Source organism: Passer domesticus, chromosome 16, assembly GCF_036417665.1.
Source record: "Passer domesticus isolate bPasDom1 chromosome 16, bPasDom1.hap1, whole genome shotgun sequence".
NCBI lineage: Eukaryota > Metazoa > Chordata > Aves > Passeriformes > Passeridae > Passer > Passer domesticus.
Genome location: NC_087489.1, coordinates 7,907,777 through 7,923,605, shown reverse-complemented (window position 1 = coordinate 7,923,605; position 15,829 = coordinate 7,907,777). Strand labels below are relative to the sequence as shown.

At 61.1% G+C, this 15,829-nt stretch overlaps 1 protein-coding gene and 1 long non-coding RNA gene across 2 annotated transcripts in view; one reads left to right on the top strand and one right to left on the bottom strand.

The window, feature by feature from the left end:
* The window catches only part of NOL4L (nucleolar protein 4 like), a 62,909-nt gene extending 62,449 nt beyond the window's left edge, over window positions 1-460 (bottom strand). Inside the window, exon 1 of the mRNA XM_064391888.1 lies at window positions 152-460. Within this exon, the coding sequence (XP_064247958.1) occupies window positions 152-460 (309 nt within the window). The remainder of the gene's footprint in view (window positions 1-151) is intronic.
* On the top strand, window positions 191-15,654 carry LOC135282270 (uncharacterized). The gene is made up of 5 exons (XR_010348541.1): window positions 191-328; window positions 7,679-7,869; window positions 10,707-12,084; window positions 14,679-14,859; window positions 15,438-15,654. It is a non-coding gene; the product is annotated as an uncharacterized LOC135282270 (long non-coding RNA).
* The last annotated feature ends 175 nt before the right edge of the window (window positions 15,655-15,829 follow it).

Here is a 15,829-nt window from a genome sequence, read left to right as displayed (position 1 = left end):
GGTGGAGGGGACCGGGGCCCCGGGGGTGCCCGCCCCCACCCCGGGCAATTCCCCCCCCCCTCCCCGCCCGCACCCCCGGGGAGGACAAACAGACACGGACAGGCAGGCAGACAGACAGACACAGAGCCCCCGGGGCACGGAGCGCACTAACCGTTCCCGTTTTCACCGGCACATATACCACCACTTGACCCATCTTCGTCGCCTCCCTGGTGCCGTTTCCCAGGCGGAAGCCCTTGGACCGGACCCAGAACTGGAACTTGCCTTTCTCCCCCCCGCCGGAGCCGCCGCCGGAGCCGGTTCCCCCCTGCAGCACCTCGGCGATGCGCTGGTACTTGCTCCGGGTCACCGTCTTGGTTTTGGCCGAGTCCCCGTAGGTGCGCAGGCACCAGTCCCGGAACTGCCGCCCCAGCTCGCTGTCCCCGGGGCGGCTCCCCCGCAGCAGTAACGGCGGCTTCGGCATCGCCCGACCGGCGGCGGCGGCGGTAACGGCGGCGGTAGCAGCAGCAGCGGCGGCGCCCGGCCCCGCGCCCTGTCCCGGAGCGGGCGGAGGGGCAGCGGCGCTCCCGGGACGGGCTGCGGGGGCGACGGGCGGGATGGAGCGGGGAGCGAGAGGCGCAGGAGGGGTGGCGGCCGCTGTAACGGGGAGGAGGGGGGGAGCACCGGGGCTCGGACAGCGACCGGAGGGAGGTACCGGCGGCGCCAGCAGCAGCAGCAGCCGCTCCTGTCACAGGATCACAGGCGGCTCCGGCTCGTCCCCCTCCCTCCCTCCCTCCGCCCGCCCGCCCGCCCGCCCGTCCCTGCCTCCTCCGCCCCCCTCCGGCCGCCTCCTCCTCTCAGCGGGATCCCACCTGTTAGAGCGGCCTCGCCGCCACCGACGGGTCGTTCCCCCCCCACTCCAACCCCCGGTCCCGGGGCAGCTGCTCCCCCCCGCCCCGGCTCCGGTGGGATGCGCTCCCTTGGCTGGGCCGCCTCTTCCCCCCCCGCTTCCCCGCTCCCCGGCCATACGGCCCCGTACGGCCGGGGAGCGGGATAGCGGAGCGGGGGGGCGAGCGGCCGAGGCGGGGCAGGGGGTGCCGGTGGGCGCGGGTCCCGGTGCCGGTCCCAGACAAAGGGCCGGCGGGGCGCGGGCGCACGTGTGCGGCGGGACGGGCCGGCGGGGGCGGAGGCGGGCACCTGCCGAGCCGCCGCAGAGCCGGGGAGGAGCCGCGGGGGCAGCGGGAGCGGCGCTGGGAAGGTGAAGAGGGGGGGTCCGCCACCCGCCGCGAGGACCGGGATCGCCCCGCAGCGCCCTCGGTTGACCGGAGCGGCTGCGGCTTGTCCCGCCGGACCGCGAGAGCCGCACCCCGCCCCAAGCCCGGCCCCGGGGCAGCCGCGGTCCTGCCGGCCCCTGGAGCGGGAGACAAAGGCCGGACCCCGGCCCCGGTGCCTCGCTCCGCTCCCCCGCCCTCCGCATCCGCCTCGCGCCCCGCAGCCGCCGCTGTCCCGCGGCGGGACCGAGCGCCGCCGCTGCGGGGCGAGCGGGGGGGTCGGGACACGCTCCCGATGCTCCGGCCCCGAGGGGGCGGAGGCGAGGGCGGCCACGGCGGGCCCCGGGGGGGTGAGATGGGGCGGCCCGTCCCGGCCCGCGGCTGCGGCTCGGGCTCTGCCCGGCGCTCACACGCATGTGCCGAGATGCTGGCGGTGCCACGCGTGTGCTCGCGGTCTGTCCATCGGTGTCACATGTGTGCTCCGTGCCCACCTGGCAGCGCCACGCGTGTGCTCCTGGTCTGCCCATCCATGCCACGCATATGCTGCCGGTCTGCTCCTCGGTCCCACGCGCGTGCTGCTTGTCCATCAGTGCCATCGGTGTGCTCCTGCTCTGTCCATCAGTGCCACATGCATGTTCCATGCCCACTCAGCAGTGTCATGTGTGTGCTCTTCTTCTGCCTGTTGGTGTCACATGTGTTCCCTGTCTGTCCATCAATGCCACACGTGTGCTCCTGGTCTGTCCATTAGTGCCACATCCGTGCTCCATGCCCACCCAATGGTGCCACGTTTCTGCTTCTGGTCTGTCTCTTGGTGCCACCACCCCAGTGCCTTGTCTGTCCATCACTGCCACACCTGTGGTCCCAGTCTGTCCTTGAGTGCCACATGTGTGTTCCATCTGTCCATCTGTCCCATACTCGTGCTCCCTGTCCATCAGTGACCTGCATGCTCCCAGTCCGTCCATCACGGCCATACCTGTGTTTGTCTGTCCATCACGGCCATACCTGTGTTTGTCTGTCCATCACTGCCATACCTGTGTTTGTCTGTCCATCACGGCCATACCTGTGTTTTCTGTCTGCCCATCAATGCCATACTTGTGGTCCCAGTCTGCCCATTGGTGCCACCTATGTGCTCCATGCCCATCTGGCAGTGCCATTCATGTGCTCCTGCTTTGTCCACCAGTGCCACATGTGCTCCATGCCCACCCTGTACTGCCACACACTTGCTCCATCCCAAGTCAGGGGCACAGTGGGGGTCCATATGAGGGCTGCATGCATGGCCAGCAGTAGCACGGCTGGCATGAGGATGTAGGAGCAGGAGCCAGGAGATTGTTGGAACCTGGAAGAGGAATTTGATGTGTCTGGAAGTTCTCTGAGTGCTGGAGGTGCTGGGCGTGGCATTGGAGCAGCCAGGGTGCAGCAGGCAGCAGTGCCACGTGCCAAGGCTGGAGACAGGAGAAGATGAGGGCAATTGATGGCTGAAGGGCAATTTTCTTCACTGTCCCTTGCCCTGTGCCAGTCACATGGTGCCCATCCAAAAGATCTTGAGGTGAGAATGGAATGCTGCAGGAGCTGAGCCATGGGTTGGCCATGCCAGAGGGGGTATGGTGAAACCAGGGGATGTCCATGACACTGGAGCATTGGCATTGCTTGCTGCAATATGCCAGAGTAGATCGTGTTGACTGTCCCTATGCCACTGGATATGTGGACAACTCAAAAAATTCTCAGTGCCACCATCCAGTTTGCTCTGGGCCCAACATGACACCATTGGAGAGGGACTTGGGCAGCTCAGAGGGTCTTCCCTGTTGTGGATTTTCACCCCCAGGCACGTTGTGCAGGATGCCTACAGGAACTTGATGGTGTGCTGCAGTATTTCTGATGGCCACTACAAACAGGATGGACATCCTCTGAAGCCTCATAGAAGCCTGGCTGTATCCAGGGATGGCTGAGAGGAGCAGTGAGTGGATGGAAATGGAAGAAAAGAAAATAAAAGGATGTTCTGCAGAATTTGTGTTCAGTGGACAACTTTCTCGCAATGAATCTGTGCATAAAGTCAGGCTCAGCTCTCAGCCTGCTCCAGCCCCTGTTTGGGACACCTGTCCCAAAAAAAGCAGTGAATGGCTGAGCTGTTGTTCAGAGCTGACTGGCACAGGACAGCCTATGGGGGATGCTATGAGAGCTTGAATCAGCATTGTGGGAGATGTGGGGACCATTGGATGGTCAGGAGAGCCAGGGTAAATCCCATTTCTGGAGTCCAACCACTTTCCAGGAAATGTTGAGAAAGGAAAGGAATAAAAGAACATTTTGCTTCTGCTGAGGAGCTGGTGTACCCAGGAGTGATGCTGCATTTTTCACCTTGACCAGACTTCCTCACTGAGGTCACCACTGAATTCCCCACCTCGCAGTTGAGCTGCTGAGGAGCTGGTGCAGAGGGAATGTCCTCTTGCAGCAGAAGTCTCCTCCTACCTCAGCCCAACCTTTGGAAGGTTTGGGGTCATTTATAAAGCAATGCAGAGAGTCTCTCTCTGGTGAGCATGGACGTGAGTTTCCTCAGTGTGTGGATGCAAGGCCAGTCACACCAAGAACTGATGTCCTCTGAGTGAGGATTCAGGGCAGACCATTCACACCTGGCATGAAGGCTCAGATCAGTGTTTCAGATCAAACCCAGCATGGATTCAATGAGGGTTTCACTTGCACTGCATGAGCAATCTCATGATGCTCCAGATTAGAATGCATGATGTTGAGGCACTCTTGTCCTTAAAGATAGGGGAAGAAGAAAGTGGAATTGTTTGGTGGCACTGGACCTTCAGCTGTTGGTTCAGGCTGTCAGGTACTGGGTGTGCTCAGCACAGGGTCTCTGCTGATGGCTTTTTTATAGACAAACGTGGTGACTCCAGGGCCATTGCTATTTATGCTGCATTAAAAAAAAAGTTGGGTTTTATTTAAGCACTCTCCTGCTCTTTCCTCTTTTAGGGCACCTAAAATTTCTAATTTCTTACAAGTTGTGTTTTGTTCTAAATAAGTTTCTGGTCTTCTGACAAAAATGCTCAGCTGGACCAGGGATTGGACATGCAGAAAGCAAAGCAATTGGGACTTACTGAGGTCTGAAGAACATTTGAGATGGGAAGAAATCCTGCCATGCTGCCAGAGACATTCCATGAAATACTCCAGAGATCATAGCAACATGGAATGGTTTGAGTTGGAAGGGACCTTAAAGAGCATCTTGTACCAACGCCCTGCCCTGGGCAGGAGCACCTTCCACTAGACCAGGTGGCTCCAAGCCCTGTCCAGCCTGGCCTTGAGCACCTGATCTTGCTGGTCACCATCTGGATCCGTACTTGAGCAGAGCCAAAACTGGAACTATTTACTGGCTGTCCCTGAGAGTTGCTGGGTGGGATCAGAGCCAGGCAGAGGGGTGGGCACAGCACCCAGCCCATCCTTAGACATCGCTGAGTGCCAGGCCCCACAAAGGGAACTCAGGTGTTAATAACCATCCCTTCTGCTGGCACCCAGGAGTGCTTCCTTGGGAGGGACAGAGAATTTTGGGGTACTGATGGCATCACCACGGGTGATGTTTGGCTCTGGTAACTTTACATTTACAGCTGGACAGCCAGTGGTACCTGAGTGTCTCAACTGTCTCTACAGTGAGTGTGAGACAATGAGCACCCACAGAAACCATTCATCCCCATCCTCTGAACACTCCCTGTGCAGTGAGATGAATTGCTCACTGGAGCTGCCTTATTCTTCCCATCAAGCACAAAGGGAGCCTCCGTGTCTCTGTCTGCATCTGAGATGCTCACCTGCCCAAGGCTGGTGATCCACCAAGGGCAGACCTGTGATCCACCAGCAGGATGGAAGAGGGGAATGATCCCAAGTTGTCTCGGGAGAATCATTTCAAGGGAGGCACAGACAAGTATGAGGGCTCTGGCAGCACTTGGACTGCCACCTGGTTCTGGTGAGCCACACTGGGAGAATTTAGCCTGAAACTAGTGCAGGGAGAGTTTGCTGGATTGTTCAGGAGAGAGGAGAGTGTCTTACAGAGATGACTCAGCTTCCTGATCTCTGAGAAATGGATGCTGAGAGAAGACACATTTGTGGAAAACCAGAGATAGACACCAGGGAGGGACATGGGCTAAACCTTAGAACAAGATGAGTAAGAATGAACAGACCATGAATATCCCTGTGTCTGAAACAAGGAGATGCTGACCAAGCATTGGAGCCACCAGGGTCCACAGGAGTGACCTCAGAGAAGAACTGGGAAGAGAATCTGGTGGCTGCAAAAAAGAGCTTGGTCACCTCTGGGTGACATGGTCCAGCGTGGCTGCCTCTCACAGTGGGCACTGCCAGGGGTCCCATTGGGGTCTCTGTGCCCAAAGTGAGAAATCCAATTTAATTCTCCTGTAGCTTTTGCTAACTCTGAGCCTAAACAAAGAGGTTTCCCCAAGTAGAATTATTCTTGACTCTAATCAAAACCCAATTTAGATCCAGGTCAGATAATAAGTCAAAGCAGCTCAGGGAAGTCAGCAAGGAGCGTGGATTCCTTCTGGAGCCTCTTGGATTTCTGTCTGTATCCCAGCACCAAACATCATTTGGTCAGACCTTCAACTTGGGAGAGGCCTGGGACTAAGAGAAACAGAGCAGCCAGAGTCACAGATTGAGCAGAGATTTGTGGAAATAATAGACATTTTCCCCACCTTCTTATTCAGTCTCCAGCGTGTCTTCAGCGGGCTGGGAATCAAACCACGTGGCCACTGGATTGATGTGCTTGGGGGAAGAGCCACAGAAGGAGTGGGGTAGCCTGGTGCCGTGGGGAAGAACCGAAATACCCAGCAGCTGCCAGAGCTGTGTGGGAGCCTGGGCAGGAACAGCCAGGGAGCTGCAGAGCAGGGCTGAGCTCCATTCCCAGAGCTGCGTGGGGAAGGCTGATGGCACCTGCCCACATCCTCAGTGACTGCACATGATGCCACGTCTCCCTCGGTTTCAAGACCAGCAAATTCACCCTTCCCTGCTTTTTCTCTTCAGGAGAAAGAAGGAAAAAAAAAAACCCAACCAACCTGGAGACCACAGCTTTGCAGGCTGGGCTGTGCTAGGGCGGCACAAGCTGTCAGCAGCGCGCCGGGAGCAGCCGGGAGGAGCTGGGGTGCCCTCAGCAAGCTGGAGATCTCATTGTCTGCGTGGCAGAGGACAAGAGGAAAGGAGTATGAACCAAAAATAGTCTTACAGTTTAAGAAGTAAGACTGTTCCTGTGACCTCTCACAGTTGTGTTGGGTTAGCAGTTGGACTCGATGATCTTAGAGGTCTTTTCCATCCTTTGCAGCTCTGTGGTTCCTTGGTTCTCTGATTCTGTGCTGGGGGGTCTGTCTTCCTCCACCAGTCGAGAGCAGGGTCCTCTCCATTTTTCCAGGTGTGATCTGTTACTCCAGGCACATCTGCTCAGGCTGTCCTACCCAGCCCCTTCTCCCTCCTTTGAAATCCTCACCATGGGTACACTCCAGCAGCATCTGCAGCTGCAAACCTCTGGATGGGGCTTTCCAATGAGCCTGCTCTGAAATCAGGGTGTTGCTTTGCTTTCTGGGGAATCCCTGCTGCTTCTGCAGGACCCCTGGGCACAGCTGGCACAGGAGGGGAAAGCTGGGGTGGGCAGCTCTGGTCCCTCTGGAAGACCCTCCCCGGGGGTCTGGCCTTACAACATTTAATGCCAATGCTGGAAGGAATTCCTGGCAGGTGGAGAAGACACCTTGTGCCTGGGGAGTGCTGCCTGCTCAGCAGGCCCCAGGAAAGGCTGGGTTTACATTTTTGGTGTATTGGGGGACCTGCGGTGATGTTTCTGGGTGAGATTTGATGCACTCAGGCTGAATCCTGGGAACTTGTACAGCAGCAGGACAGTGAAATGCCAGCTATTCCTCAGTCTGGCTGCATCCCACCTCTGAATACTTTACAGGCTTTGACCCAGCTGTTAACTCAGAAGTGGACACTGGTCCATGTGGCTCATCCAACCCAGCTGGCTGCCCAGCAGGGTCTGTGCAGAGGACACTGTGGCTGTTGATGGCAGAGCTGCTTGTGGCTGTCCCTGAGCAAGTCCCTGGTGCCATCCATCCCTCTCCAAAGGCTGGGTTACCAGCAGAGCTCAAAAGCCTCACCTGCAGCATCACCCCCAGGAGATGATGAGCTTCAGCCAAGCTGCTTCCATGTGGGACAGGAGACAGCAGAACCCTCCCAGAGCCAAACTCCATCCCATGGGATGCTGCTGATTCTCATCCAACTTTCTGTGTCAGACAGCACTGGGGCAATTTCTCCTGGATTAATCTGGGGACTGTGTGATTGGGATTTTGCCTGATTTCAGGGATGTCCCAAGTGTGGGATGGTCCCAGGATAAAGTGGATTCTGTGCCATCCTAGGGCTGAACGGGTTAATTTTTGTGCTTCCCTCCCCAGCTCGCTGCGGACTCTGGCTGGGACAGAACATCTGTCTGTTGCTATGGCTGCAGTACACTTGAAGGGGATGACTGGATAATTATTGCAAACATCCATCCTGCCTGGTGTGCTCCCGGACCCTCCCTGCCCCAGCCAGGGCAGCGGCCGCTGCTCGGGCACAACTTCCCTCGCAGGGACCCTGCCGAGGAGCGGTGAGTTGGCATCACCTTTTCATTTGCATAATTAATGTGGCCGAGGCTGCAGGGCTCCTGGGAAATCCGACGCAGAGCAGCAGAGATGGAGTGGCACGGAGGGCTCCAGCCTTCTCGAGGCTCGTTAGAGCTCGCTGCCGACGCCCCACTTTGGAGCTACCGGGGAGCCGATCTTCCCCTGCCGTTCATTCACCACCCACTTCGAACCGAGCAGATTGCTCTGGGCTCGTCCTGCCGTGCCTCCTCCTGGCACAGGATCCCACCTGGCTGCTGCTGAGCAGGACCCTGCCAGCTCAGCACAAACCAGGCTGCAGACCCCTGGGATTGGGAAGCAGCAATGTCCTGGGTCACAGCGTGGACCCAAGGCTTTCCCTGGTTCTCCCCTGGGCAGGCTGCTGCTGCTGCTGGCACTGTTCCCTGCCTGCACACCCTGCCTCTGTTCCCCTGCTTGTGCTCCCTGCCTGGGCTTCCTTCCTGCTCTGCCTGCCTGTGCTGCTGCTGCCTGCAGCTCGGTGACTTGCTGGGCTCAGCTGTGCCCACTGCTCACCCTGCAGCAGCTGGGCATGCCCTGTGCGTGGCTGCAGTGCCAGAGCTGGATCCCCAGCCTCCAGCAGAGCCTGCTGCCCGTTCCTGCCTAGTGATCCAGGCAGGATCCCTGACCTCTGTGGAGCCCATTGCCCCTCAGTAGCTGGTGATACACCTGGGATCCCTGGCCTCGCCTGCATGTGCTGGACCATGGCATGGCCAAGCCCCATTCCTCCTTCCCCTGCTCCCTGGAGTCAGCCTCTCTCAAAATACCCGTGTCCCCTTTGTTCCTGGGGTTGCTGCTGTTCTTTTGCCTGGTGGCATTTAACCCTGCCTGAGATCTCACACCAGGGGTGTTCAAAAATCCAGATCTTGCCCTGTGGATTGCCCCTGTTTCAGCAAGTCCCACCTCTGAATTAACAGAGCAAAAGATAATGCAGAAGTTCCCCTTCTGAGCAGCCACTGCTCTTCTGTTTAACTGGGAACTTCAATGCAGCCATTGTACATTTTTTTTTTTCTGTTTATCAACACGTGGTGGGTAAGAAGCCCAAGTGGAGCTGGGACCAGGATGAGGGCAGACCTCCACAGCCACTGGTCAGCAGACAGCAGCACAGCTGGGACCCTCTTGCAGGCTCACTTGGACCCTCTGCCAGGCTCACTTCCACTCTGCAGGGATCCAGGTGGGCTGTGCAGGACAAGGCTGCCTCTTGCTTTTCTCATTGCCTCTAACATTGTCAATAAATAACGCTATTTTCACACAGTGCTTTGGATCTGCAGAGCAGCTGTCAAGCACTCATTGGTGTGGAGCATTCCCAGAGGATCCATAGTTAAGGGAGGGAAGATGGAGCCAGGTCATGGGAGCAGAGATAGGTAGGGATGGAGCCAGGTCCTGAGACACTCCATCAGGCAGTGCTGCCTCTTTACAGCAAAGGAAGGAGGATGGCACAGAGATGGAGAGATCTGTGGGCTACTCCTGGGTCCTGTCTGATCCTTATCATCCCAACATTTTTGTGTATGATTCAACAAAGTCCTTTGCTTGCACAACTTACTTGATTCTCATCTCTGTGACTCAGGTGCAAATGATCTGCTCACTGTATTTGCAGCGAGAGGGTTGAGCCCCTTGGCTAAAAAACCTCAAACACAAAAGAGAACCTTGCTTTGATTCAACCTGGAGGACAGAGCCAGGTGCTTCACTTTTGGAGGCCCTTGCAGAAGGCATGGGGTGAATGAGGGTGGCAGGTGGGGAGGTGCCACATGAGCTCTGTGACCTGGCTCCCGGGCACAGACAAGGCTGGCATCTGCTTGCCACACATGCAGAAGGTCTGTTAGAGTGTGAAGGGCTCCTGGAGCCCCCTCTTCCCCCAGGAGCTCATCATATCCTGGATATGCCCCCGAGGAAGCTCTGGGATCCAAGGAAGCTCTGGGATCTGCTCTCCTGAGTCAGGCCTTGGGCAGGCTGGGTTTTCAGAGGGAGGTGTTCTGCTCACAGAGCAGGCTGCAGGGAATTGCAGGCGCTCAGCACCTCTGAAAGCCCTGCCATAGGGTGCCCAAATCTCCTGGGAGGAACCTCACTGCTGGGTGCCTGCGCGTGGAGGTGACTCGCCTGAAAACACACAGGGTATCCAGGAGCTGCAGGGCTGTGGGAGGATCCCGGCAGGAGGATTGCTGTGACAGGCAGAAAGATGGTGCCACTTTCTTCTTGCAGAGGGGTATCTGTGGCAGCCTGGAGCAGGTGGGAGGCTTCTCCTCCAGCCACTGTGGGGACAAGCTCTCTGTGGCCCCACTCCTGTTGGTAATTCTGGGGAAGAGGTAGCAGTGCCCTGTCCCATGGCAGGGTGCAGGGCATTATCTCCTGACAACAGTGTCAGTGCAGTGGTGACACCTGTGTCCCCGGGCAGCCCTTAGAGGGAAAAGTGCTCTCAGGGACAGCTTTGGTTTCTGTGCTCCCCCAGGACTGCAGGCAAAGCCATGGCTGAAATGCAGAGCTGTGCCTGGCAGCGGGGCAGCGGCTGCAGGGGGAAGGAGGAGGAGTGGGCACAGAGCTCCCCCAAGGACAGCCCTGGCTTGGAGCTGGCGATGGGGACTGGTGTGGGGATGGAGCCTTGCCACCTCCCCTACCTCCTGGGCTTGGCCCCATTTCCAACGTGTCTTGGCACCATATGGCGCTTGCTTTATTTGTTCTGCTGCGACTTGGGAAGGAGGGCAGTGTTTCATTGTCTGGCAGAGGAGGTGGGACGCAGGCACAGGAATATGCCCGTGTCCCGCGGGATCGCTGCCTGAGCCAGGCGCTCCACATCTCGTCCGAGCTGCAGGTCGGTGTCCTCATCCTTCCAAAGAGAGGGGTTTCCCCGGAGAGTCGCTGCCGGAGATTCACCCACCCACGTGGCGTCGGAGCTGAAGCAGCACCGCGTGTGCGGGCGCGTCCCGGTGCGGAGCACGACCGACCCGCCACGGGACGCTGCCTGTAGGAGGAAAACGTGGCAGCGCTGCTCCTGACTCATTGCACAGGCAGCAATCCTGCGACAGCGATGCCGGGCTTGCCCAGCACCAAAAAGTGACAGCATGCTCCACCCACCCCGGCTGCGGGAGCAGGAGCCTTCTCCGCATGCCCGCGGTCTGGAGGAGCCGCTATCCCGAGCACATCTCCCCGTCCTGCTCCGTGACACACCGAATCTCACCCTACTGCCCCCGTCCCGCCGCCCCCGCGCTCCCCGGGCACCGCCGTTCCCCTCCCTCGGTCGCCCAGGGCTCAGCTCGCCCCACGGAGCTCTGGGATGGGGAGGAAGGGGAGAAAGGCTGCTCAGAGGCTGAGGCCCAGCCCTCTCAGATTTGCATATTTTTTACTGGCTCCCAAACAACACATTTCTCCGGGGAAGCGAATGCGTCGCCTGCCGTCCCCGAGGGTGCTGTGTGCTGGGACAGCAGCCGCTCTGCGCGGAGGGGCCGCGGTCCCGGCACCCTCCGCGATCGCTCCACACGCCCGCACTTCTCTGCTGCCGCAGGAAAAGCCTTTCCCTTGGTGGTTTCAAAATTCTCGGGCTTTAATGCTGCTGCCCTGGGACTGGGTCCGGTCCCTCTTGGCTCACAGGAGTCCCGGAGGCGGCCGGGCTGCAGCCGCCTGCGCAAATCTGCTCATTTCTATTTTGTCACTAGAATTTCCAGCATGTCCCTCCTCTCGTGTATAATTTAGTCGCATGAAAAGGAACCGCGCGAGGAGGAGAAGAAGATGGGGAAACTTGCAAAGTCAGCCATGGAGAGGGAATCTGTGTCAGGAAGCATCACAAAGGGAGCCGGGGGATTGGCTCCGGTCGCTTCCAGCGGCTGTGTGTGTGCCAGCCCCTCAGGAATCGCCCGGCGGCTCCTTCCCTCCCTGCGTCCCTCTCGCCTTCGCTGCGCTGCGGCCGGGCTGGGACAGCCCATCGCCGTTGCCATGGCTGCGGTGTGCGGAGGGGGGGCTCGGCCGGCTGCCCCCGCCCGAGCATCCCGCGCCTTCCTCCCGCCGGCCCCATCGGGCACGCTCCGGCCCCGCCGCGGCCAAAGCCGCACCGTGGATTTGACACCCGTGGGATTAGACAGGGCTGTGCCCGCGGGAGGAGGAGAAGTAGGAGAGGAGGAGGAGGAGGGAGCAGGGCAGCTCCGGGCTGGGCGGCCGCCAGCCGCCTCGGGGAGGGCCGGGAGGGCGGCGGGCAGGTAGGGCGGGCAGGGCGGGCGGTGCGGGGGGAGCCGGGGCCGCTCCCCGGGGAGCGGGGGGGCCCCGGCGGGGCGCAGCTGATCCCCGGCGGGGCGCAGCTGATCCCCGCCGCCCCCCGGCAGCTGCCGCAGCGTGGGCGCAGCCGCGGTCCCGCGTGTCCCCGCCGGCACCGCGCACCCGGCCCGGCCGGGCGTGGAGCCCCCGCGGGGGGAGCGGCCGGTCCCGGGGTCCCTGCGCTGTGCGGGACCGGCGGGGCGGTGGCGGCAGGAACCGCTCGGCCCTGCCCGCGGCCGGGGCCGGGGAGGAGGGAGCGGGGGCTGCTCCGTCCCCGCAGCCCGGACCGCTCAGCAGGGAGCGGCCGGAGCGGCTCCTGCCCGAGAAAGGGGGGCCGCGGGCAGCGGGGAGGGGGAGGCCCGCGCTGCGGGCAGCTGCTCCAATCCCGCCAGCTGCGGCCCCGGGAATGGCCCTGCCCGGCTGTGCCCTCCCCGAGCTCTCCTTGGGGCGGCGGCTGCAGCCCGGACACCGGCCTTGCTGCGAGAGGAGCCTCGGGGAGCGGCCGTGGCACCGACACCGGGACGCCGGGAGCGGGGGCGGCAGCAGCACAGGGGCCCGGGACCAGGGTGTCGGTTCACCGAGCCCTCGGTGGGAGCCATCGGCGGCTCCCGAGGCGGCTGCCCCGAGCCGCGGTGCGTTCCCTGCCGCGGGGACCCTGTGCCCGCTCCCGGGGATGAGCGAGCAGCGGTTCCGCCGGGGGCGGGCAGCTCCCGTTCGCCCGGGGCGCGCTGGGTCGCTGTGCCGCGTGGGGTCGGGGCACAGCCCGCCCCGGCAGTCCTGCAGTGCAGAAGAGGGTGTCATGGCCTCTGCGATGCCACCAGGCTCCCGGTGCTCCCCGCTGTGCAGGCAGGATGCAGGCAGGGTGCCTCCGTGCTCCCGATTACCATCTTGTTTGGAGCCGAGGCAGCGGCTGTAATCTGATGCTCTCAAAGTTGGTGTTTACAAGGGACATGGCAGCCATCAGAGGCTCTTCTTGTTCTCCTGGTGAAAGCATATTCCTGTCTCCGCCGCGTGTGGCTGCTCCGTGTGCCAAGCACTGCCCGGGTCACACTGAGCATCCTGCAGGAACACCTCAGAGGGTCAGAGCCTCCAGAGCTGCTGTGCTATCAGCCCGTGGGGTCGGGGCCCCCACCCTGGGGGCTTTGGTGGGACGGTGGGCTCACACCCTCCGGTGCAGTCGGCACTCAGGGCCAGCCTGCTCTGGGTGCCTGCAATGGCCGTGTGCCGTCAGGAGCCCGCCTGCTGAACAGGGGGTGCTGGGAGGAGGGCGAGCTGGCTGCCCGCGGGACTCATCAGCTCCCTGTTGACAAATCCTTTCACTCTCGAGCAAGCAGAGCGGGACAGAGCCCAGCCCGAGGCTTCCCAATGCCACTCCAGCCCTGCAACTACCGCGTCCTTGCTGGGAGCCCACAGGGCACCCATCCCCAGCTGGGGGGTGGTCTGGCAAGATGCCCCCCACCTGAGCCCTGGCACCCCTCCAAGCTGCCCCCACAACCCGAGCACCCTCAGCCCCGCCCCACAGGGCTCATCTCCAGAGCCAGGAAACGCCGCTGGCATCTGTGCCCTCATCTTTTCACCGGGGCTGCAAATCGCATCGGTCGCGGCACTCAGAGCCCGGTTCCTGTGCGGGTGCTCCAGCAGGGTCCCCAGCTTTGGCACGGCTCCCACAGCACAGCGTGACACGGGACTGTGCCTGACGAACAGATGGCACCAGTGCAGCCACAGCCAGGTTTGGTGGCAGGGGAGAACCTGCTGCCCTGTATCCGGGCTGCCGCGGGAGCGGGGACCTGCGCCCCGGCCCTGGGGAGCGCCCTGGGGATGCTGTTTGCAGAATGCTGCCTCCAAGGGCAGGCTCTGCTCCAGGCAGGTCTGGGGGAGCCTGCAGGATCAGCAGCAATAAAAGCTCCATGAGCCCTTTGTGCTGCACTGTGGGCAGCACTGCCTGAGTCCCTGTTTGGGTTTTGTGTCCCCGGTCCAGGGGGGTCCTGCTGGGAGGAGAACACAGGTCAGAGCCAAACCAGCTGCAATGGGGAAGTGCTGATGGGAGCTTGTGGGTGGGTGGGGGGACTGCAGATACCTGGGCCAAGGCAGGAGGTTGTGAGGCAGGTTGGAAACCAGGGCACATCATGGCAGGGAAGAGCCTCGGGAGGGGATGAGGCTGGAGCTGGAGCACACTGAGCTTGGAGGGCACAGTGAGTGAGCTGCGGTTATTCACAGCGCCATTATTACAGCCACCCATTTCCAACACCCTCGGCAAGGCGGGAGCACAATGTGCTCCAAGGAAATGTGATTGTGGGTCCTGCCCCTTGGCCCGGTGCTCGCTCACTGTGCAGATGGAGCTGGCAGCGCCTCGGCTCCGCTGCCTGGAGGGAGAGCGAGATGGCGGAGGGGAGGCAGGACTCGTCCTCACGGGCACAGGCAGAGCTCTGCGGGAGGGGGACAGAGCTGGCGCCATGGGGGACAGAGATAGTGACAGGGAGAGGAGAGGCAGCCCCGGGCTGGCTGCGGTGGCCGCTCTTCCTAATGATCCCTGCCCCAGCCAGGAGCGATTTCTCCTTCTTCCTGGAGTGGAAGGAGCGATGGGCGCGTCAGCTGCACGGGCTGGATGTGTCACCTGCCAGCTGCTATGGTTGACAGTGCTGTGCTTGCATCTCTGTGTCCCACAACTGTCCACGGCTGGCCTGGCTTTCCCCTCCGATCTCTCTGCTCCTGGCTCAGAGGTTGGTTTCTAGGCAGAGCCTTAAAAACCACATGCATACAAGTACTAAAAAAAGCATAATTTTATTCAATAACTGCATTGTGTGCTCAGAATTCGCTATATGTGAGATGGAGCAAGTAGAAAAACTGGTGGAAAGGTGGGTGCTCCCCCTCTCCTTCACCTGCTCTGTCGAGCTGCTCTGTGCCGGCAGCACGGGGAGGGGGGCTCTGGCTCCCCCCCAAGTCCCACCCCACGCAGCCGGGCCAGCATGTTGGGCTCTGCCTCTGCCTGAGACCGGGTTTTTCTGCCCGGGGGGGCTCCAGAGAGCCCAGCATGCCGTGCTCCTGCTGGCTCCCTGGCACCTGGCCCTGCTGAGGCCACCTGCAGTGGGACAGGCACCCTCCGGCATCCCCGGGGTGGGTGTGGGGGGAGGAGGGTGGGCTAACATCGATAAATCCATAAATACAGCTAATTCCTCGCTAGTGGAAGCTGAAAGTCCCAGCCTGCCTGGCTGGGAGCAGGCGCCGTGAGATGCCCCCCGGAGAGGTGACGGGTCTCCTCGTTGTTGTTATGATTATTTTTAATCTGCTCTTATCACAGCCATCCCGACCGAGGAACTGCCTGACCCAGCGCAGCACAGGGCGTGTGCGCTGGGACGGGAGCTCGCTCCAGTACGAGCCGCGGGTGACAGAACGGAACAGGGACGCTCGGGTTCAGTTTTATTGCTTTTGAAAAAGTCCGGGGGCTCCTGCCCCCATCCCGGAGCTGAGTCAGTGTGGGGGGCTCTGCGGTGGGAGCCGCTGCTCGGGGCTGGGGCTGCTGCAGGGGCAGTCCGGGGGGGCTGGGGTGGGATGACGGGGGTGACGCCCGGCTTTGGGGTAGGCGAGGAAAAGTGTGGCTGCGGGGCTCCCGGCTGGGAAAGCGCTCGTGGGAACTGCGGGGGAGATGGTGCTGCTGGCAGCGAGAGGCGGGGGGGTCGGGGTCGGGGGGCT